A 22,500-nucleotide genomic window follows, 5' to 3' on the forward strand; every position below is an offset into this window, starting at 1 on the left:
CCTTAAATCCCGGACACAGGACGTTTTGTGGAACTTAGTTAGAAGGCAAGATCTCGCTACCTCTAGCCTTGTCCAGTTGAAATGAGCTGCAAGACATCTCGCCTTTACAACCGGCAAGGCTGGCTAGGTCTGACTAAAATACTTGGGCCGCAAGTTGAGATAGTGCTACAGTATCGTTGACATTCATATGCACCCATGGTTGCAGGTCACCCGATAAGTTTACAACTCGCACCAGACCACAACCATGGACAGCGTCATGGCTTTGACCATGGTGCAGTGCTTGAGATTGCCCACTCAAGTTCCTGGCCCACTTAGTCCTCACCAATACTCAGGCAGGGGGACTAGCTCACATGGTAGAGCGCTCGCTTAGCATGCGAGAGGTACCGGGATCGATACCCGGGTTCTCCAGGCAATCCTTTTTTTGTCTCTTTTTGTAGACACTTTGATTGGTGCCCAGCACCTGCCATCATGCGCTGAACACATTTTTGTGCTGTGATTAGCTGTAAACAGGGAGGAACCCTTACATAGGCACTGTAGTAATACTAGTATCAAGAGTACTCGTACATTATGTACTCTTGGTAATATCCATAGCAGTGCCCGGATTTGCATTTGCCAATACTTACTGCTCAGCCCCCCCCCTTCCCCTCCCCCTATCCTCTCGGCTAAACTTGAGCTTTCCGCAACATCTACAAATGCAAGTACCGGGTCGCACATGAACTGTTTGCTCAAGGGAAACCCACAGCTCATAGTCTAACCAGACCGAGTGTGTATAAGTCACCGAACTGAACCAGAAAGTTGTCAATCACCAAGCGACCCTTCCATCTCATCGAGAGTACATGAAACCCAGGGTGTGCAGCTTGTGTTTTTTCTGCATGGGTGTCTGTCACGGCGAAATTCCAGGATTACATCATATTTGGTGCAGATCTGAGGCGGGGAGTGGCGTAGTGCGTACAACTGAGCTGCAGTTGTGCAGAAAGAGACCTGCTTGAATCCTGCTTGTACGCACTACATCACTAAAAGGATGTAGTCACGGAAATTCACCGTGACAGCAACCCATCCTACACACTGACACCGGAAATATGAACGATTTTAACGTGATAGCAAAACCATCCGAACCCAGACTCCTATGCGACACAATCCTCAGCGATTCTCAGGCAGGGGGACTAGCTCACATGGTAGAGCGCTCGCTTAGCATGCGAGAGGTACCGGGATCGATACCCGGGTTCTCCAGGCAATACCTTTTTTGTCTCTTTTGCAGGCACTTTGATTGGTGCCTAGCACCTGGCATCATGGGCTGAACACATTTTTGTGCTTTGAATAGCTATAAACAGGGAACCCTTACATATGCACTGTAGATCATAGCGCCAGATTTGCATTTGCCAATACTTGCTGATCAACCCCCCCCCCCCCCCCTGCTCCCGGCTAAACTTGAGCTTTCCGCAACATCTACAACGCATGTACCGGCTCCCACATGAACTATTGCTCCAGGATGTAATTACGGAAATTCACCGTGACAGCAACCCATCCTGCGCTCTGACACCGAAAACATGAGCGATTTTAACGCGATGGCAAAACCATCCGAATCCAGACTCCTATGCAGCACACTCCTCGTCGAAACTCAGGCAGGGGGACTAGCTCACATGGTAGAGCGCTCGCTTAGCATGCGAGAGGTACCGGGATCGATACCCGGGTTCTCCAGGCAATACCTTTTTTGTCTCTTTTGCAGGCACTTTGATTGGTGCCTATAGTCCATTTCAAAAAGATTAGCAATCAGGTTTTGGTCTTAAAAAGTACGAAGATAAGGGAAATTTGGACAACAAAGTACATAGAATGGCTTGTTAGGACACGGCAAATTGTTCTGTGAAGGTTTCGGAACAATTGGACCAGCCGTTAAGGAGTTAGAATTTCGGCCAGGTTTCCGGCCTTTTCCCATGGTTTACAATTTGCCCTGGATGTCAGTATCGATTTTTTTATCAAAACCCACGATTTATCCTTTCCTTTTTGGCCTTGTGGTTATGAATGCTGTCTGCTGGCCATGAAGTTGTGAGTTCAAATTCCAAACTATCCTCAAGTCAAACTTTTTTTTCATAGTTTTGGTGATCACGCTGGTACAAAAAGTACTAGCCAAAGAAGGTGGCTGCGCCAAACGACTTGTTGTTGTTGGAGCTCGCGTTTCCTGCCGAACTTACTGACACTTGACTGCTTCACGCCATGTGAACACACCCACAACACTGAAACGGTGTGAGTGAACACGGAAGTCATTGCGCTGCAGCTACGTGTTGTTGAATACAACGGCACATCGATCGATCGATTTCTCTTTGAGAATTACATGTATTTCAGTATTTCAAGATCGCCAATTTATTTGAATTTAGGAGTCAACGCCGTCTTCTATCAGCTTTCACAGGTGTCTGCTTTTCTCAAAATGTCGTCGAAGTCACACGGATAGCTTTGCCAAGTCATGGCCTTGGGAATGAGTCTGTGTCGATGTCGTTTTCGTCACATCGTGAGAGTAAATTGCATCGCAGCTCAAAGAAATTGGGCACGAAACGAATTGGGACCCATCCCGCTCGTCAACACTTACCGCACTTTCGACATGTCCTCTCTGACTCCATGTCGATACGAGGAAGAACTCGTTTGTTGTAAACCAGACGTACATGTACCGACGTGAGTGAGTTATCATTTTTCATGCTTTCGCGCGGATTATTTCTTCGAGTTCACAGTGAGTTTTTCCAGCCAGCTCTCGAGCGCGCATACGGTAAGACGGCAAACTCCCCGGGCGATCGCCAGGATTGCTAATCTTTTTGAAACTGACTGTAGCACCTGGCATCATGGGCTGAACACATTTTTGTGCTTTGAATAGCTATAAACAGGGAACCCTTACATATGCACTGTAGATCATAGCGCCAGATTTGCATTTGCCAATACTTGCTGATCACCCCCCCCCCCCCCCCTCCCCTGCTCCCGGCTAAACTTGAGCTTTCCGCAACATCTACAACGCATGTACCGGCTCCCACGTGAACTATTGCTCCAGGATGTAATTACGGAAATTCACCGTGACAGCAACCTATCCTGCGCTCTGACACCGAAAACATGAGCGATTTTAACGCGATGGCAAAACCATCCGAATCCAGACTCCTATGCAGCACCCTCCTCGTCAATACTCAGGCAGGGGGACTAGCTCACATGGTAGAGCGCTCGCTTAGCATGCGAGAGGTACCGGGATCGATACCCGGGTTCTCCAGGCAATACCTTTTTTTCTTTTCTTTTTATAGTCGAGTCAAAGTTGCTACCACTACTTCATACTTTTTTTACTCGGCCCGGATAATACTGAACTTTACACAGTCTAGCACACTTGTTTCGGTTCCTCACTCCAGTACGTGACCTCTCTGTTAAAGTGTTGTCATGATTTTGTATCGGCGATGGATACAATGGCCAACCGGACAACAAAGAAGTTGAGACCAAAGAGAAAGAATTTATATCTCTTCAACGGCACGAAACAGTTCTGTCCACAGATTGAATATCTCTTGCACGTGTGTATTTTTATTTATTCAACATTTCCTGGCTCGTCAAACGACTTCCATTGACGAACGAGTTTGAAATGAAGGGTGATAGCCGACCACGGTAACTATCCGAAATAGTACTACAGTATATACAACATGACGTAGCTATGCGGTCACTCCAGCGTTAATAGCAAGAGTGCATACTTGGAAAAATCAGAGTATAATCACTATTCCACTCCGCACTTATGCTGCATAATCAAATGTGACCACTCCTATGGCAAGCCTTTTTTTGTTCAAGTCGCCGCAGATATCCCGTCATCCTGGAGGATCAGGGCCAACTCAGCGTGTTAATAAGACAGCAAAAAATCAGTTGCATTCAGTCTCACCTTTTGTGGGCCAAGCACCGCGTAACAGGAATGATGTTAGACCAGCTAGATGATGTGCTAAAATGACCATGTAAACCCTGTGATATGCCCATGTAAACCCTGTGATATGCCCATGTAAACCCTGTGGTATACCAATGCAAAACCTGTGAAACGCAGCAGAGTTAAGTAACTAAAAGCCTCGCGCCATGGGCTTACTTCTCCCGGAGTTACACACTCTGATTTATGTGCTCTTGTCAGCTTGGCAAGTTGGTAACCATCGGTGTTTTATTCATTGCATTCGTCTGTTCCTGCTTGAACATGCAGGCTCCGATCGTTGCTGTCAGAATGGCAGTTTTCGATCCAGGATATCATCACGCTTGTAGCCAACGCAAAGGAAAAGCGCGCCGCTGAGTTGGTGGCGGCACGGGATGCAGAGGCGGCCAAGACGACGGCATCGGAATCAGACGGACAGCGCGACAACACCTCCGCTACGCCAACTGAGCTAGCAGAGTCGGTGGAAAGTGATGGCTCGGCCGATGCTGCGACAGATGATGGGGCTGGGCCGGAAGTGGCGGTGGTGGTGGAACCATCTTCTGATGATGCTATCGAAGGTGCAGCTACACCTGAACCGCCTACAGAGAAAGTGACTGAGAAACGTACAGCAGGAAAGGAACCAATCATTGATGAAGGAAAGTAAGTGTACCTTAAGGACTGTCCAAGGTTACCGATTTTGTTTCGTTGTAAAAAACAAACAACCGGTAACCCCGGACGACTCCTTACATTGATAACATCCACATACAGTCAGCATACTTGCACTTGTGTATTACTCCTTACACCACTCTTTTGCTGCGAGCACTGAGAGCATTTTTTTTCTGAAATCTGTCTCCATTGTACGACTTTGCCTTACGTTGAAGGTCAGGCGAGCCTCGTGAAAATGGTCTTCGAATGTGTGTGTGTGGGGGGGGGGGGGGTATTTAACCACCAACCCAAAATGCCTAGTTACTTTTACAACCCTTGCACTATGTTCATTCCGTCTGCAAGTGATGGCCCTTACTCATATGTTTGTATGCATGCATTGTTCATGAATGGCATGACCTGTCAATGTGACTTCGACAGAACTGACCCCAGTCAGCTCATCCTAGAGGTCAAGACGTGGATATTGTCATCGATGAACAGAATTGAAATAGAAGATCGGCGCATCGTTGAAGAGGTAAGCGAAGGGGCAGTAGTTCGTCCTTATCTAGACAACACATAGGAAAGGGCCAGAAACCTGGCCGAAATTCTAACTCCTTAACAGCTGGTGCAATTGTTCCGAAATCTTTACAGACCAATTTGCCATGCCCTAATAAGCTCTGCTACGTACTTTGTTGTCCGGATTTCCCTTATCTTCATTCTTTTTTAAGACCAAAACCTGATTGCTAATCTTTTTGAAACACACTGTAGAAAGTCGTTCCATAGTCTTTTGGGTGACTTGGATCTTCGATTGGAGTTTGTTGGTAAAGACTGTCTTTTCCAATCAACAGTGAATGGCCCGGGTTCGAGCCTCCTCTCGTGCTCATGCTTGTACAGTATGGGAAGGTGTTTTCAGACAAGCTGATGATGAACTAAGAAATCCAACCCTGAACTCAAGGTGTGGAAAAACATGAGAATAGTTCTGAAGCTTGTTTTCTTTCTTTTTCTCTCCTTTTTTTCTTGTACTAGTCCCGTATCTGTATCATTTATCCTGATGATGGCAATTTGCCGAAATGTCGAAATGATACAGGGAAAATGAGTTGTGAATTTGCAGTGTCCAGGGAATGAGCATGTGTGCTCGCTATTCCTCCTCCAGTTGAGTTCTTGCTATACTTGCACTTCTCATAATGATCACGTAGTGTCATGTGACTGTCATTGTGACCCGGGTATCAGTTTGCTTTCCGTGTAGACAACTCTGTTTGCAGCATGTCCCTGCCGTTCTGCATCCGTGCTCGTCGTCTGTGTAACTTACAGGTCTCTGACCTTCACAGCCTTCACATTGTGAAGTGGATAGTGGACCTGCTGCTGGAACTCACGCGCACCAAGGAGGAGAAGGACGAGCGGCGGCGCGAGCGTCGCGAGAAGAAGATCCTGGAAGGCGAGGTGCATGCAGTGGAGCTGGGCAAGGTAGGTGCTGAGCCTGTGCGGCGGTGACCGCCACTGCACACAAAGAGACCGTGTGTACTGTAGCGGCCCCGTATACTGTGGGAAACTAAGTAATTACTGTGGGATCTGTACTTTGGAAGTCATTATTTATTGACTTGGCACGTGCTGTGTACAGTGTGTGCATGCGTCGTTTCTATGCTGGTTATTTTGATTTTGTCGTTCTTCTTTTTCTTTTTTTGTTCTGAAAGTTACTAATATGAATGTCCTTCATTGAGTATTGAGTATTGTGTGAACCATAATACTTCCATAGAGCCTTTCACAATTAGTTTCAGGGGCAGTCACACGAAAATTGACTCAGCTACCATGCTGCTCTACTGCTGCCTATTTAATAATGTAACGAAGGGGGCAAATATTCCTCCCATAATCAAACAGGGCAGTTTGGATCATGAGGTGGCGCTATGATTCTGACTACAGCATTCCCATGTCAGCTCCCATAGGTTGACCGGTGAGTTTCTGGCGTGAACTATGTGCAAGTGCCAATACGTCGACAAGCAATGGTTGATATTACCAATGTCTTCTGTTGGTTTGCGTTACAGGAGAATGTTCGCGATGACGATGAGAAAGAAGAGAATGAGAAGATGCTGTCGTCGCTGCGTATACGGTGTCAGCTGCTGACCAGCCAAGTGCAAGAATTCACCTCGCTCTTGTTCAGGTGTGACAAGTCTTGCTAAACCTGGAAATGTGGTTGCTGCTGCTGCTTCTGCTCCTGCTGCTGCTGTGGTTGTTGTTGTTGTTGTTGTTGTTGTTGTTGTTGTTTTTGTTGTTGTTGTTGTTGTTGTTGTTGTTGTTGTTGTTGTTGTTGTTGTTGTTGTTGTTGTTGTTGTTGTTGCTGCTGCTGCTGCTGCTGCTGCTGCTGCTGCTGCTGCTGCTGCTGCTGCTGCTGCTGCTGTTGTTGTTGTTGTTGTTGTTGTTGTTGTTGTTGTTGTTGTTGTTGTTGTTGTTGTTACTGAAACTTGGTTTGATCCTCTTCTTGAGAGACATACCTTTCCCCCTTCCATTCCGCAGTCTCTACATGAGCACTCCCCTCTCTGATAGAGTCTGAAAATATTCCTCTGACTTACCTTTCTGACAGGGGTTTTGCTAAGCGCCGCCGCCCAGCAAATCAGGTCACAATCGGAATAAACGTAGTAGAGCATTCCCGAATGCCCGCTCATGGGCAAGTACATCATGTTGCATTGCATCTGTGTCTGTCTGCTGCGGATTGCAGGTGTTGTTCGGATGTGATCCAAGCCAGGTTTGCAGTCACCAAAGAGTTCAAGGACATTGATGAGGATGAGGACTACAAAGATTTAAAGCTACTGCAGGTATGTAACTTACAACACAGATCAAGTCAAAAATACTCCCGCTAACTTTTGAAAGCCCAATGTTGGCCGAATTGTGGATCAAAACCCACTTTAAGTTCAAAAATTCGGGGTTTGGACCTGCTTCTCCATACATTTTCCCATGGTAAACCTGTCCAAAATTTGTCAAACCTGGCTGACGCTCCAACTCCCTACACTGGGACTTCTCAGTCCTCAACTTAAATATAGGCAAGGAAGAGTTTGAATGGTCGCGCATTGCAAGATGTATGGTTGTTTTCACTCTTTCTGCCACTATATGGGTGAGACGTGAACAGGTTAGGGTGCCAGTTGTGCATAATAGCACACAGGTTGGCGCAGACAGATTTAGTGCTGTTGGTGTTGGTTGTAGTCCGATGGGCGATGGCATGAAGTGATAGTGAACAGAAAGCATGTGTATCGCCACGATAGGTTTGATTTGAACATTGTGTGTAGCCATGCTGGGATGGTGGTGCGGGTGAGGAGGGGGGGGGGGGGGGGTAAAGATAGGTTGTAGAGAACTGCACTCTTAACACCATACTGGCTATCTCAACTTCACTTCCATTCTTTGTCATGTATAGGGTGAGAACGAGGAATGGAAGAGTTCGTCGGCAATGCTGCTGAGCGAAGTGGACGCTGTCCTGAAGGGCTTGCCACCTGCCTCGGCAGTGAGCAGTGCCACCGATATAGCCGCCGGCAAACAATCTACGCAGCCGCCCGCGCCTGATCAGAGTGGTGCAGCAGCCACGGCACCGCCAACCTCACAGGATACCGCGGACACGTCGCGCTTGACTGTGCCGGGTGGAGTTCAACCTCCTCCACGCACGGCCCTCGGTGTGAGCGATGCGGCCAGTGCGGCAGTAGGTGGAACAGAGCCCTCTGTTACCACTGCAGCTTCTGATGATGTTGATCAAGAGCCTGCTGGCGTAGATGTGGTAAGGTGCACCCTCTTATACAGGATATGCGGCAGTCATGTCTCCGCAATTATTTAGATGAATGTTAGTCTGAACCGGGGACTGCTGTTTTCATGTAGCCCTGGGGTGTCACCGGGCAGTGGTGCGACCGGGGTCCTGGGTGTCCCCCCCCCCCCCCCCCCCCAGGGAACAAATCAGCTTTTCAGCCAACAGGGCATGTTTATTGGGACTATTTGTTGCATTTAACAGCTAGGTTTCGCACGACGGCTTTTCAACTTCTACGTCAACGGCGTGTGTGTGTGTCTGTGTACATACATACATACATGGTACGTGCATGTAATACTGGCATATGTTGTGGTATGTACAGCCGGTGACTGGTGAAACCGTGATCAATGTTCTTGGTGCCGACGACAACGTACACCAACGCACCCTCTCCAGCCTGGCACCTGCTTCGGTGAGGGCAAATTTGTGTTATCATAATATTAATCACTTATTCTTCTTCCAAAGTGAAATAGCCTCCAAGAAATGGTGATTGTGCTGTGTTTGCAGAGCAATGATGTTCATCTTGTTTGGCCCTTTCTTCACTCTCATTTACTCTGGGTCACTGAAGCTAAAGTCTGCCCACTGTAGTGTATGATGGAGGTCCCAGTCTGTTTGCGACGCACTGTAATCAACAACACAGATGTCATGCGGCCACTGCAATAAGAGAACAGTTACTTTCTTCAGAGACCACCTGGCTTGTGAGGTCACCTGTTTTTAGAGACTGGCTTACTCTGCCACAATGCCATGCTCTATCCTGCACACCGACCTGTCTGTGAAGACTAGTGTTGTATGCACCATGGAATGGTCTCTGAACACAGTTTGCACTGTGTACATGTATGGTGTTGTGGCTGTGTGGTGTTGTGGCTGTGTGGTGTTGTGGCTGTGTGGTGTTGTGGCCGTTTATGGTGTTGTGACCGTGAATGGTGTTTTAATGAACTGTGTATGGTGTTTGACAGTGTATTTTGTTTGGACTGTGTATGGTGTGGTGACTGTGTATGGTGTTGTGACTGTGTATGGTGTTGTGACTGTGTATGGTGTTGTTACTGCGTATGGTGTTGTGACTGTGTATAGCGCTGTGACTGTGTATAGCGCTGTGACTGTGTATAGTGCTGTGACTATGTATGGTGTTTGACAGTGTATTTTGTTTGGACTGTGTATGGTGTGGTGACTGTGTATGGTGTTGTGACTGTGTATGGTGTTTGGAGTGTAAATGGTGTTGTTACTGCGTATGGTGTTGTGACTGTGTATAGCGCTGTGACTGTGTATAGCGCTGTGACTGTGTATAGTGCTGTGACTATGTATGGTGCTGTGGCCGTTTTTTGGTGTTTTGACTGTGTATGGTGTTCTGACTGTATATGGTGTTTGGATTGTGTATGGTGTTTGGACTGTATATGACGTTGTGACTGTGTGTAGGTTTTAACTGGGTATAGTGTTGTGACTGGGTATGGTGTTCGGACTGTGTATGGTGTTTGGACTGTGTATGGTGTTTGGACTGTGTATGGTGTTTGGACTGTGTATGGTGTTTGGACTGTGTATGATTGGACTGTATTATGTGTTTGGACTGTGTATGGTGTTTTGACTGTGTCTGGTGTTGTGACTGTGTATGGTGTTGTGACTGTGTATGGTGTTTGGACTGTGCATCGTGTTTGGACTGTATGGTTGGACTGTGTATGTTATATTGACTGTGTATCGTGTTGTGACTGTGTGTGGTGTTTTCGCTGTGTATGGTGTTTTGACTGTGTTTGGTGTTTGGACTGTGCATGGTGTTTTGACTGTGTATGGTGTTCTGACTGTGTATGGTGTTCTGACTGTGTATGGCTGCTGTAATTACGTACCTGGGTGCAATGAGAAATGAGTGTAGTCTATGAGGTTATGTTTTGGTTTGTATGACATGTGTGCCATATGACCATGCATCTCTTTGTTCTACCACTATCACAGATGCATGTCCGCAGCAAGCCAATGACAGCCCTAGAAGCCGATGCAAGTACGATCTTTCTCACTGCTAACTATGCGTTTGTGCTGCAGATGTTTTGTCATGATGTCGAAATAAAAATCCAATCCAATCCAAAAAAATGTCTGTGCATTCTTGATAGTTTCACCATTGTGATCAGGTGGGTAGTAGCCGCTCCGGCTTGTCAGGTTTGCCTTCTCAGCCTGTAAGCATACAGACCATGCTTTCGATAGTGAAGAATGTACGTGTGGAACACTGTCATGGCATGCCAAACATCCTACATCCTACTTGTTTTCCCTTGTCCTCTGTGCATGCAGCCTTGCCGAGGAGTGCGTTTGGCGTGGAGAGTGATACGTACACCGGTGCTGTCAAAGACTTGGCAGAGAGAGTGAAGTAAGTATTGGCTGGAGAGTGCACCGTCACGGCCAGTGCCCGGACCTATACCAGTTGCGAGCGTAGTCCGTCGAGGGTATACTAGTAGTCCTGCCAGAAAACTGCAGGGTTGCTCCAGTGCTGTGATCACCACCCCCCCCCCCCCCCCCCTCCCCATCCACTAGGCAGCACAAGTTAGTATTATAAAAAAGTTAGTTATTGTGTGGAAGTGTGATGTACTAAACATTGTAGATGCCAACACTCCATTCACTCGCAAGGGCCGTGTAGCATGTAGCAGTTACATTTGTTGCATGTCAGTCAAGGTAGTGCTACGCAGGTCGCATGTGCATCGTTACCCCGGGCCAATGCCCCCCCCCCCCCCCCCCCCGCCTCCTCCTCCTCCTCCTCCCCCCCCCCCCCCATCCCCGTGCACATTATGCTGTAGGATATGCATGCCACAGGGCCAGGGCTCACGGACTCTGAGAACAGTTCAACCACCCATTCTGTCCTTCAATACCGACGCTATTGTTAAAACGGCCTACACACATCACGTGTCTGCCTGGGGCCAATCAGCGCGGCCACATTGTTGCCGAGACTGTTGCGAGTGCTGGCAGTGCCTGGGGACTATTCACTCACCACATTCTGCGGGCATGATGTGTTTTGGATGTAATTTCTCATACATGTAACTTACTATGCGCACTGTTTCTGGATGCCTCTGTGCTGTAGTGAGCTTGAAGTCCAATACCAGACTGCTGAGCAGCGTGCGCAAGCAGCGGAGAGTGAAGTCGAACAGCTACGCCAGCAGGTGGAGGCGTTGCAGAGGCAGCAGGAGGCGTCCTTGCAGTCGCAGCGACGAACACCGGGATCACGACGTCGATAGATCGAACATGACAACTATTGCCATGCTGGCCGAATGTGTCAGTGAGCTGAGAGTTGGAATCCTGGTGCTCCGGTTGAGCACAGCTTGACTTTGAGCCGCTCTGCCTTGCAATATGATGCAATAGCGAAGGTCACTGGCCACACTGACAGGCAGTCTGCAGCCAACTTGGTGAGGATGCGCGTTGACACTGTACTCCTACGTCCTATGTCACGCTGATCCTCTTTGTACTCTTGTGATCCTCTTCAAGCAGTCAAACACACACACACACACACACACACACACACACACACACACACACACACTGCTCATGGTTCTACATGTATCTACTGTATACCGAGAATTATACCTATTGATGAATGGCACAGAAATTCTAAGGCAAGCCACGACGAAATTGTTGACTGACCTGAGGCCGCTGACCATTTTACTTGAGCAACTAAGAGAATAGAAAGGCTTGTCATCTACTACTAGCTAATGCATTCTCACATTCTCAGAAATATACAATTCTGATTCATGCCGCCGCAGTACAAAATTTCTATGTGGCAGTGGTTGCAAATTGTAATGACCTCATGGACAAAACACAAGCCTCTAGCATGAACCACCGGTTCTCCAACCGCGACCCGGCTTTCACGTCAGTTCTCTGATTTCTCTCATGTCTTTGAAATCATTTGTTTGAATTGTATACAATTCTGAGTCGGTTGGAATGTTGGAGTCATGCGAGCTGAGTCCGACAATCACGAGTCAGTCAGGACAGCAAGTGTTGGATTGTGCTGTGTGATCATGCGATGTCTTCCCGGCAGTGCCGGTTCCGGTGGAATGTGATTATGTAACTGTCTATGTATGTGCATCAAGGTGCCACTGGTAATGTCACTTACCGGGGGATTTTGAACTCGGCTCTTCGCTTTGCCGAGTCGATAAGGGTGTAATCAAGTCACGGTTATCGACATACAGACATAACTGCTACAAGTAGCCGATGTCACGGTCATTGGACGCCGCGGCATTAAAAAGCGGGTGTAGACCCTAACATGCAGCTACGAGCCCGGCGAGCCCTATGATAATCACTGTATGCCCCAGCCTCTACATGTTTTGGTGTTGTGTTCTAATCCTTCACCATGGCACCGTGAATTGTATTATGGGCTGTTTGCCCGAGTGTTCCGAGTCTACAATGAGGGGGGGGGGGTAGGGCATGGGTTGGCTATGCAGCGCAGAGTCAGACGCACGCTGGATAGAACAATTCCGCCGGTTCGGAAATCTTCTCAGTTGGGAGGAAGTCTCTGGGCCTGACAGCTCTCTGTTGACAAAATGACAGCTACGATGTACATAGTACTCAACGCAGTGTCAAATCTTACGGCAGTATTTTTTTGACAAGCGATGGGCAATGCATAATGCGTCAGACTAGTACTCTTAAAAAATTAGTCATACATGATTACTACTACATGTACATTACCCATATAAAAACCGCTCTGTGAGCGGTTCTGAAAAACCTCTACTGGTGCAGCCCCGTCGTAAAAGTAAGAAATTAGAACTGGCGCATTGTCCTCCCAAATGTGAACTGATCCACCTAAATCGCGATTGACGGGACCCGAACGCACCAGTAGCACGAGGTTCCTACCTGTGGATGCAGCTGGGGACGCTGGTCCATAGCCAAAGCCAAAGCGGCAAAGGTGGGCTTCGGTGTAGATCTAAGTGTTGTATGGTAACTTGATCAGCGCCAACGCCGGCTGTGATCCTGTGCCCTCCCGACCTCGTGCTACTGGTGCGTTCGGGTCCCGTCAATCGCGATTTAGGTGGATCAGTTCACATTTGGGAGGACAATGCGCCAGTTCTAATTTCTTACTTTTACGACGGGGCTGCACCAGTAGAGGTTTTTCAGAACCGCTCACAGAGCAGTTTTTATATGGGTAATTTCAGTTCTTTTTCTGTTCCCTCCCCCACCCTAGCCCAGCTCCGAAGATAACACATGGTGAGCACGCGCGCGATGCACTGTATGTAGCCATGCAACTACAGTAGCACACTGATACATTCCAGCCCTCCCCACCTCGCTACCCCGCACACAGACACCTTGTGACAAACACGCACATGCACATGGCACACACACACATGGGCACGCACACACATACATACACACACACGACCCAAACAGGAAATTCTTGATGAACATTGTATAATGCCATGCAAAGCAGTGGCCACCATACTTCAGGAAGTCAGTTGTGAAACAAAAATAATTCAACTACATGTACAATGTGTAGGTAAGCTAGCGGCCAAAGCACAATATTGCAAACCGTGATGATATTTGCCTAAGGATTGCAGTTTGCAGACCACACCATGGAAGCAGTGAATACAGAATTATTGTAATGTCATACAAAGACAAGCAAAGAAGTGTCCACCATACACCAGAAACTTGCAGAAAGTCACATATCCAACAGATAGAGAAGTGAACAGCGTCTGGTACAGCCCACACAAAACCAAGCTGACCTGATACTCGTCCGAAGATCGTAAGTGGCAGATCCTTTTCAACGATAGCATGCAGGTGTACGTTACACGCATGGACAACATCTGACCGTGTCACCGGCATACATTGTCATCACATGCATACCCCACAGGTTACACACATGCACAGTAGAAGCACAATAAAAGCAATGGAAAAATATGAAGGGGTTGCTGAAGCATCTTCACACTTCAATTTCAGACTTCGATGTGGTCGTCACGGGGTGATATACCTGCAAGATACAAGTGATACAGAAAGAAAGCATAAGGTCGTGAGGTAGGCTATGAGACACCACAAATGGGTCACCTACATCTATGTTCAGGGCTGGTGTACACACACACACGCAGAATTATCATAATCGAGAATTTCCCAAACTACAGAAGAGCAATGAAATCCATTTGCATGCACAGGAGCAATTTTGCAGTATGATGAGCAGCTCGGGAATACACCTGTTGGCAATGGATTACATTCCCATTGGAATTCCCATTCACGTGGGATTCACAGAAGCAATTTGGCAGTGTGCTGCGCAATGCGACACGACCTGCGATTCTGCGTGCGATGCAAACTCGCACAAAATACCATTCACAGAATCAGGACAAGACGTCAGCGATGCAACAGCGCCTTGCTGACGTGCCTCAAGTCAAAGCTCAATGAGAATGCGTTTGTCGGTTACAACTGGTACAAATGTACAAGCAATTTCTGAAAATGCTCCTGTGAATCCTGCTTTAAGAAGTGCAGGAATGTCCCTCCTCCGCTCCCCCCCCCCCCCCTCCACACCTTCAGGGAACTTGACAAGGAAGGGTGGTCTTCGCGGTTCCCAACATCTATTTGCAGTTTCTGGTCTCCACTGTGTCTTTTCAATGGGGATTTGTACGTACCATAAAAGCAAGCCTAAAAAATGAACAGCACATTTGCCGTTCCCCCACTGGGGAGGATGCGTTCCACAGCTATCCTGACAAGATATTCCGAGAAGCGGTGCTGAGTGCAATGCATTGTGAAACTGAAAAAGCTGACCAAGCCGCGGCATATAACGTCTAAACTTCAATTGTAGTTCGCCAGCTGACTACTTTCAAACTCCATGAAGGTTGGAGTACAGCTGGCTTAGAAGTTGACAACAACGGCGCACGCACATAAGCAATGGCCACCTTACCTGTACTGTAGCAGTACTTCCGAGTTCCCGTATGGGAGTTCCCTCACTGTGTGTGCAATAGCAGCCTCATCGGACCAGTTCAATGCGACGCGGACAGTCCGACACTGAGGAGGACATTGAAGAAGTCAGAGACAGGAAGAATGGTTGATTTACAATTCAACTAGCAAGGCTGCACACCCACGAAGTTCCACTCACCATTGTGCCGTCCTTCTTGGAATGCAGAAATAACGCTTCCTCTCGAGAACGCAGCCTGTGACAGAGAAAAAGGAAGGAGCATCGCCATCGGCATTGGTCCTCTGCTATCACCGATTGCCGAGTTGCACAGTTCACCCTAACAAGACTGAGGATGTTCAAGAACTCCCCATCCATACCATTATTGGAGTAAGAGGAAAGGTCAGATTGCCTAGTTCCTAGGGCCTAGCATTCCTGGATGCCAGGATGTGCTGCCCCCCCCCCCCCCCTTCTACTGTCTGGAAAGGGCAACATATGTGACAGCGTTCACCAGTACAGTCGGAGGAGAACATGGGAGAAGGCAAAAAAGGGCAACACACATGAATCCCTTATAAACAAGCAGTGGCAACTCTAGCACCAGCAATGTTGGACTTACATCCCAGCCATTGCCGCCGGATTCAGCGGCTTCTTCTTCTTCGTCTCCCATCTTGGAAGCACTCCTTCCCGTAAGTTCAGTCCTGGGATCGGGAGTACAGTCGGAGGAGGACGTCGGAAAAGGCAAAAAGGCAACACACATGATTCCCTTATAAGCAAGCAGTGGCAACTCTGGCACCAGCAATGTTGGACTTACATCCCAGCCATTGCCGCCGGATTCCCACGCTTCCTCTTCGTCGTCTTCCAGTTCCCAGGTTCCATCTTGCAAATACTCCTTCCCGTAAGTAAGTGCAGTCCTGGCCTGGGTGGATGCGCAGTACATTGACGATGGCGGAGATGGAGCAGGTCAGGGAGCCCTATAGGGGTCCCGAGAGCAGATTGTGGCCAAATTCGGGACGATGCCGGACGCCAGTCAGTATGAAGTAGCGAATTGCGGACCGCCACGTAGATTGGGGTCGCGGGGTCATAATCCATGGGCACTACTCGTACGTTGCTCCAAAAAAGGGCACTGCACTGTTCCACAGTTGCTGTTAGCGGTCACCAATTGGCCAAAGGCACTTGGTAGACCGGTAATTGGGTCACGTGTCAACAAAGTGTCAGCAAAGTGTCAACAACGTGTCGACCACGTGTCTTTAGCGGTACACTAATTTTGGTGTCCCCAAACTGAAAACATCGAGCACCAGTGAAAGGCTTTAGACAGAAAGCCTTTCCAATGTAGTACTACTGACTGTACTAGCCGCTAGGACGTCACCTACATTTTAGTGCCTCGATCGCGTCAACGCGTCACAGCTACAGAGAGAGAGCGCTAGTCAGTAGCGATCTAGAATAGAGTCTCTCACGCGTGCGAGAAGCGAAAAACACGTGCTTTGAGCGTGAGGGCTGCGCCGGATCGATCATCATGTGCATGCAGTCTAGTACGAGTATGCATAAATCATGATCATGCGCTGCATGCATGCAGCCGCGTGTGCATGCTTCATTCAAAAAATACTTCTAGTTCTATTGTTTGTTTTTCAGTTGAAGAAGCTTGTTTATGTGTAGGACGAGCACTCGCAGATCCAAATCCATGAAGAACCTGTCATTTCAACTTTTTGTTTGTTGGTAAATGTGAAAGCAGGTTGAAAGCGTGGTGGATGTAGTAGTTTAGACTTGTGTTTCTCCATGGTCGTGCTGTTTGGTCTCCGAGATCATCGTGGAAATTGAGATAGCAAGATGGGAGTGTCGATACTGCTCGTTCTCCTGGTGGTTCTGTCATCCACGAGCTCCGCAATTTCATCTGAGTCTTCGTTGATGGACTATTTCTTATTGGCCGACAACTCCAGTAGCTCGACGAATGTGACCAGGTGTTCTGGTGTGTCAGTGGATTTGCCGAAAGTCTTCTTGTCAGGGTAATGGCAGTTTACATGGAGGGATCATGCTGGAGATTGAAATTATAATGCCCAAAATTGTTTGAATTTAAATCGATCATTAAAAATAATTACTTTTTACAGTATGTATGACGAACTCTTCACGCGGTTTCATCTTGGGAGAATGATTTGAAGGCATACGGTAACTTACCAACACTCAGACTTACACAGTGCAATATCACTGCATTGGTATGGTAGATATGGGGTTGCAGTGTTGAGCAGAGTTCTGTCTTCGAACCGCTCTCCATCACGTACATGTAATGGATTAGCTGAAATAATGTGACATTTTAATCTTTTTACTTGCTGAGGAACATGTTACATTACAGAACACTGTATGGAATGAGCGAATGTGAACTATCAGAATAAACCATTAAACACAACTGGAGCTTACCGTATTTTCCGGACTACAAATCGCATTGGAGTAGCCGCACCCAATTTTTTTTGTCACGAAATACAGACATTTACCCTGTAGATAGAATGCATATAGAAGTCCAGCATGCCCAGATACAAGTCCTTTCGGGAGAAAGTTGAGGCCAGGGGGCTTCGTAATCTTGATGTTGGCCAAGTTTAGGCTTGGTCCCTGGTTTCACAACACTATTAAACCCATGATTTAATAGCCATGGGCCTCACGCTCGTTGTTGTCCCTTAATTTTCCATTAAAAAGAAGTATGTTGTGTCTTTTGTGTATTCTACCATGTCATGAGTTGTGTAATAGCAACTTGGAGCAACATCTGTTATTGTTGTTGTGTCGTGTGCTATGCGCTTGGGGCAACATTGTTTTGTATTGTGATGTGTGCTATACGCTTGAGGGGAAAAATAATGTTTTTATTGTGAAATGTTCTATTCTCTTGGCAAGGCTGTGTTTGTTGTGACGTGTGCTGTACGCTTGGTGCAAGGTTCTTTCTGCTGTGACGTGTGCTATACGAAGGTTGTTTGTATTGTGATGTGTGCTATACGCTGCAGTGTTGCTGTACCAGTCACAATTCATTTGCCAGACTATGTGTCGAGGACGTTGAACGGCTCAGAGACCGGTGATAATGGCAACGAGGACAACTCTACTGTTGACCTGATGCCGCTGCCGGAGAGCATGTACTACGAGATCCACCGCTCTGGTAAGACCCTGAGAGTGTGTGTGCGCCAGTGTGTGCGTGTGGGGGGGGGGGGGGTCTGTCTGTCTGTCTGTGCGTGTGTGGTGATTGCGTGTGTGTGGAGTAGAGGGGTGCCCTAGTATGTACATGAACCTATGCATCACACTTGTATTTTGTTTTTTACTGCAGGCAAACTGCTGGTGAATGGAACGCTGAGCCGCAGTCAGCGCGATGGACAAGCTGTGTCGTTAACTCTGTCCGGACACGTACGTACATTCTGTATTATGTACACGTGCCGTCTACAGTATTCTGTCTATGGTGCATTGCCTGTGATATACGGTTGTCCCGTGATGTATCTACACATTGCACCAGTCTTGGTAGATTTTTTTGCAAGAAGGCAGAAACCTCTTTTACAGGCATATTAAGCAATACAGTAGATACAGTAGATACAAAGCCGAGTTTCCGTTTTCTCAAAACAGTAGATAGACATGCGCCATAGTATGTCGTTGTGATGTAATAATGTCATTATGCCGTTTCAAATCATGTTGCTTTGATGTTGGTGTATGCTGCTGCTGTTGCTGCTGTGTGTTTGTGTCCATGGGGTATATGTTGTGTGTTGTGTTCCTGTCTTTAGGGTCACTCTCAGTTGCTGTTCTACATCCAGGATGTGTGCGAGGAACACGTAGAGGTCAGCAGCTCTTTCTGTATGCATCCGCAGTACATGTACTGCTAGTCAGACCTATGGTACAGTGCAGAGGGACCGGGTCTTCATAAACACGTTGTGTTGGTAAACATTCTGCCCTGCCATACTGTGTGTGCGTGTGACTGTTGTTGTGTTTGTGTGCGCTACAGGAGGTGTTCAGTATACCAGCATGGCTGTCGATCTTTCCACCGCTTGTCACTATTATCTTGGCCATCTTCTCGAAGTGAGAACATGCTGACCACTGTGTTACAACCCCCGCCCCTCTCTCTCTCTCTCTCTCTCTCTCTCTCTCTCTCTCTCTCTCTCTCTCTCTCTCTCCTTTCTCTCTCTCTCCTTTCTCTCTCTCTCTCTCTCTCTCTCTCTCTCTCTCTCTCTCTCTCTCTCTCTCTCTCTCTCTCTCTCTCCCCCCCCTCTCTCTCTCTCTCTCTCTCTCTCTCTCTCTCTCTCTCTCTCTCTCTCTCTCTCTCTCTCTCTCTCTCTCTCTCTCTCTCTCTCTCTCTCTCTCTCTCTCTCTCTCTCTCTCTCTCTCTCTCTCTCTCTCTCTCTCTCTCTCTCTCTCCCTCTCATGTACACACACTCACTCCCGTACACACACACACACGCACACGCACACGTACCCATAAACATATAGGGTGCTGGGAGAGTGCTCTACATGTACCCCCTGACGAAGGTTTTGGTCACCGGGTTGCCTGAGGACCGTGAGATATGCAAAGCGCTGGGTTGCAATGGCATTTCCCTCCTCGCACAGTCTCACAAAGTCACAACAATATGTAGAATAAGCTCATGCCTGTAGGCAAGAGTACATACCCCCCCCAGAGTGTGCAACGCCTGATCCAGCTCTGCATAGGGTCTTGGTCGAGCGTAGTCGGATCTTCTGATGTCATGCGTACACTCCACACCAGCGCAAGGCTGGTCTCGAGGCAGGGCACCGTTATTTTTGATCCGAGATTCCCCCCGACTCCCTGGGTTCCCCTCAGATGTGTACGGTATTGTGACGCAAAGATCCGATTACCCTCAGACCAAGACCCTATGCAGAGCTGGATCAGGCGTTGCACACTCTGGGGGGGGGGGGCTGTACTCTTGCTGTAGTCTGTAACTGGTTACTGTGTGCATGCATAAAACACATCACAGGAAGACATTCAAACCACACACGGATGGCAGGACGTGATACTGATACTTGTTTCGGGTGTACATGTATATGCGTATTGTTGTTCGTTCTTTCGCTCAGACAAGTGCTGGTATCGCTCTGCGCTGGCATTTTCCTTGGATGCTTCTTCCGTGAGTTGTAGCAGCCGTTCTTGTTTGACAGTACATGTGCATTGTGGTGCCGAGTTACTGGGCCGCAGATGACGATCCCCCGTTTTTCGGGCAGGGCATGTACCTGTTCTAGAACCGGCTTTATAGACACTACTGGCCTCTGAGCCATTAGCCCAGACTGCCGCAGTGTTTTATATAAACAATAAACCTTGCGAATACCGACCCTCGGCCAGTCCTGAGAAAAGTGTTGTTATTGGCGGGTGTGTTATATCCGAGGTTGGTACTTGCAAGGTTGATTGTGCAGCTATTTTGGCATCAGTCTCGTTTAAAAATTACTGGTTCACTCTTTGATTTGATGGTTTTGAGCATCGCTGCCATCGTTCTATGCACAGTAACTGTGTACTGATTCGAGTACTGTGCTGTGCCAGTTGAGCAGGCAGTTCATCCAATGCAGTGCTGGATGCTGATACAGCTTGTGCACTCGTTTGCAGTACGATCGATGCTGCACTCGCCAGCTGTATATTCGGTTACACAAACTCGTCTGTTTATTTTCACGAGGAGTAGGTATTTTACTACTCCCTGATCTGCACTTCGTGTGTTCTATGCAGTGTTCAGATACAATCCTTTGACAGCGTTTCTGCACACATATGGTAAGCAATTATTGTGTTGATACTTGATACCACACCTGTCATGTGTGAGGTTATGCTTGGCTAATTTGGGTACATTACTTTGCTGTCAACTGAGTTCTTGTTAGCCTTTGCCCTTTGCATGGGCGCCTTGCTGCCTTGTGTCATGATGATCGTCGTGTATGGAAATACATGTAGTCAGGATGGTGTTGTTCTGTGTGTGTATATCTGTGTGTGTGTATATCTGTGTGTGTGTATATCTCTGTGTGTGTATATCTGTGTGTGTGTGTGTGTGTGTGTGTGTGCATATGTGTGTTGTGTGTGTGTATGTGTATCTGTGTGTGTGTGTGTGTGCGTGCGTATGTGTGTGTGTGTGTGTGTGTGTGTGTGTGTGTGTGTGTGTGTGTGTGTGTGTGTGTGTGTGTGTTGAGTTCTCTTGAGAGAGGAGGAAGCAGTTTTTGGAGCTCCGAACTCTTCTTTCTTCGTAGTGAGTTTAGGGCCACGGGCTGGCTCCTGGCTTCTGCCAGGGCCAGCCCTGGTGAGTAGAAAACACTTAGTGACGCGGTGTTAGACAAGGCAGTCTTCATCTTGCTGCCGCGGAGGAGGAAAATTCAGCGTTGACGACATGGCCACTTCAGATGTGGCCACTCGCGCTGACCCTCTTTCGCCTGGGTGTAGAGGTCTTGCAAACCCTCGCCCAGAGTCTTTTCACTCGCGTGCACCAGCGGCTCGAAAGGTTGTTCTGTCTCTGGGAACGTGGAACGTCAGGACTCTTGTCGACACTGACGGAAATTTGAATACGGCGTCCAAAGCAAAAAAATCAAGGAAAGTTTGTTCGAATATTCGCGAGGAGAGAAAAATTGCCGCCGCCGTCAGGATATCGCACGGCATCGTTGTACATCGCGGCGTTCAATAGCAATTATAACCCGTGGGAATGCGCCGTCACGTCGGTCGTCGGGTCCTGGTGCCGCTTCCTGGAGACAGCGCTAATCCAAGAGCTGCCCCGTATGGGGCCACTTAGCCAGTCATGGCAGTGGAGAAGAAGGAAGGAAGGTGTGTGTGTATCAGACTTAGTGCTGAAACGATTACGTTTTTTCCTTAGTGGCTTAGCTGATACCATAACAATCGGCTTATCGGCTAAACGATTATTATTGTAACTACATTAGTACATGTACATTCTGTGAATTTCAAAAAAAATATGAGTCCAACATCGCCAACGACGGAAAGCGGGCGCATAGATCTGATGATCCCGCAACAAGTCCGTCAGCTGTTCGGACTGACCACACGAATACAGACAAGACAGAGGCAACGCACTAGTTGCAACCCAAGAGCTGATGGTGCCCTTCGCCTGTGACTTCGCTGACTCCGACGATGAAGTCAGAGAAGCCGGCTAGGGGTGCAGATCGGCGGATTTCGACGGATGAGCTGACTTGAGGCGCATCAACAAGTAACTAGTTGCTTTTCCTGTCTATGCTCAAAATAGGCCCAGACGCCAGGCCTAGCTCGTCGTCGAGCAAACTGGTTCGGGAACCGTCGACAGAACGGAAAACATGTCACTGAAGACCACTTTACTGTCTTTAGCTCAAGACTACTCGCTCGTGGAGGGAACTCCAACCCCTGCAGCTAGTGTAGACACATACTGAGCCTGCCCGTCCTGCATGCTG

The 22,500-nt window shown here is 47.9% G+C and overlaps 2 protein-coding genes, 1 long non-coding RNA gene and 4 other non-coding genes across 7 annotated transcripts in view; 6 read left to right on the top strand and 1 right to left on the bottom strand.

The window, feature by feature from the left end:
* Positions 1 to 12,255, top strand: part of LOC135810270 (uncharacterized) — a 29,063-nt gene extending 16,808 nt beyond the window's left edge. Inside the window, exons 24-33 of the mRNA XM_065323753.1 lie at positions 4,190 to 4,558; positions 4,982 to 5,075; positions 5,852 to 6,004; positions 6,580 to 6,695; positions 7,251 to 7,347; positions 7,941 to 8,294; positions 8,641 to 8,727; positions 10,254 to 10,299; positions 10,584 to 10,659; positions 11,365 to 12,255. Of these exons, the coding sequence (XP_065179825.1) occupies positions 4,190 to 4,558; positions 4,982 to 5,075; positions 5,852 to 6,004; positions 6,580 to 6,695; positions 7,251 to 7,347; positions 7,941 to 8,294; positions 8,641 to 8,727; positions 10,254 to 10,299; positions 10,584 to 10,659; positions 11,365 to 11,518 (1,546 nt within the window). The 3' untranslated portion in view covers positions 11,519 to 12,255. The remainder of the gene's footprint in view (positions 1 to 4,189; positions 4,559 to 4,981; positions 5,076 to 5,851; positions 6,005 to 6,579; positions 6,696 to 7,250; positions 7,348 to 7,940; positions 8,295 to 8,640; positions 8,728 to 10,253; positions 10,300 to 10,583; positions 10,660 to 11,364) is intronic.
* On the top strand, positions 336 to 408 carry Trnaa-agc (transfer RNA alanine (anticodon AGC)). Its single transcript has one exon. It is a non-coding gene; the product is annotated as a tRNA-Ala (tRNA).
* On the top strand, positions 1,158 to 1,230 carry Trnaa-agc (transfer RNA alanine (anticodon AGC)). The gene has a single exon. It is a non-coding gene; the product is annotated as a tRNA-Ala (tRNA).
* On the top strand, positions 1,626 to 1,698 carry Trnaa-agc (transfer RNA alanine (anticodon AGC)). The gene has a single exon. It is a non-coding gene; the product is annotated as a tRNA-Ala (tRNA).
* Trnaa-agc (transfer RNA alanine (anticodon AGC)) lies at positions 3,169 to 3,241 on the top strand. The gene has a single exon. It is a non-coding gene; the product is annotated as a tRNA-Ala (tRNA).
* A 1,271-nt stretch (positions 12,256 to 13,526) lies between the features above and the next one.
* LOC135810279 (uncharacterized) lies at positions 13,527 to 16,285 on the bottom strand. The gene is made up of 4 exons (XR_010552300.1): positions 15,761 to 16,285; positions 15,349 to 15,403; positions 15,154 to 15,257; positions 13,527 to 14,235 (listed from the first exon to the last, which is right to left on the bottom strand). It is a non-coding gene; the product is annotated as an uncharacterized LOC135810279 (long non-coding RNA).
* A 495-nt stretch (positions 16,286 to 16,780) lies between these two features.
* The window catches only part of LOC135810285 (uncharacterized protein HI_1586-like), a 19,671-nt gene continuing 13,951 nt past the window's right edge, over positions 16,781 to 22,500 (top strand). The window contains exons 1-7 of the mRNA XM_065323768.1: positions 16,781 to 17,144; positions 18,126 to 18,274; positions 18,440 to 18,516; positions 18,885 to 18,938; positions 19,103 to 19,176; positions 20,182 to 20,231; positions 20,819 to 20,860. Coding sequence (XP_065179840.1) covers positions 16,969 to 17,144; positions 18,126 to 18,274; positions 18,440 to 18,516; positions 18,885 to 18,938; positions 19,103 to 19,176; positions 20,182 to 20,231; positions 20,819 to 20,860 — 622 coding nt within the window. The 5' untranslated portion in view covers positions 16,781 to 16,968. The remainder of the gene's footprint in view (positions 17,145 to 18,125; positions 18,275 to 18,439; positions 18,517 to 18,884; positions 18,939 to 19,102; positions 19,177 to 20,181; positions 20,232 to 20,818; positions 20,861 to 22,500) is intronic.

Source organism: Sycon ciliatum, chromosome 1 (assembly GCF_964019385.1).
Source record: "Sycon ciliatum chromosome 1, ocSycCili1.1, whole genome shotgun sequence".
In the NCBI taxonomy this organism is placed as follows: domain Eukaryota; kingdom Metazoa; phylum Porifera; class Calcarea; order Leucosolenida; family Sycettidae; genus Sycon; species Sycon ciliatum.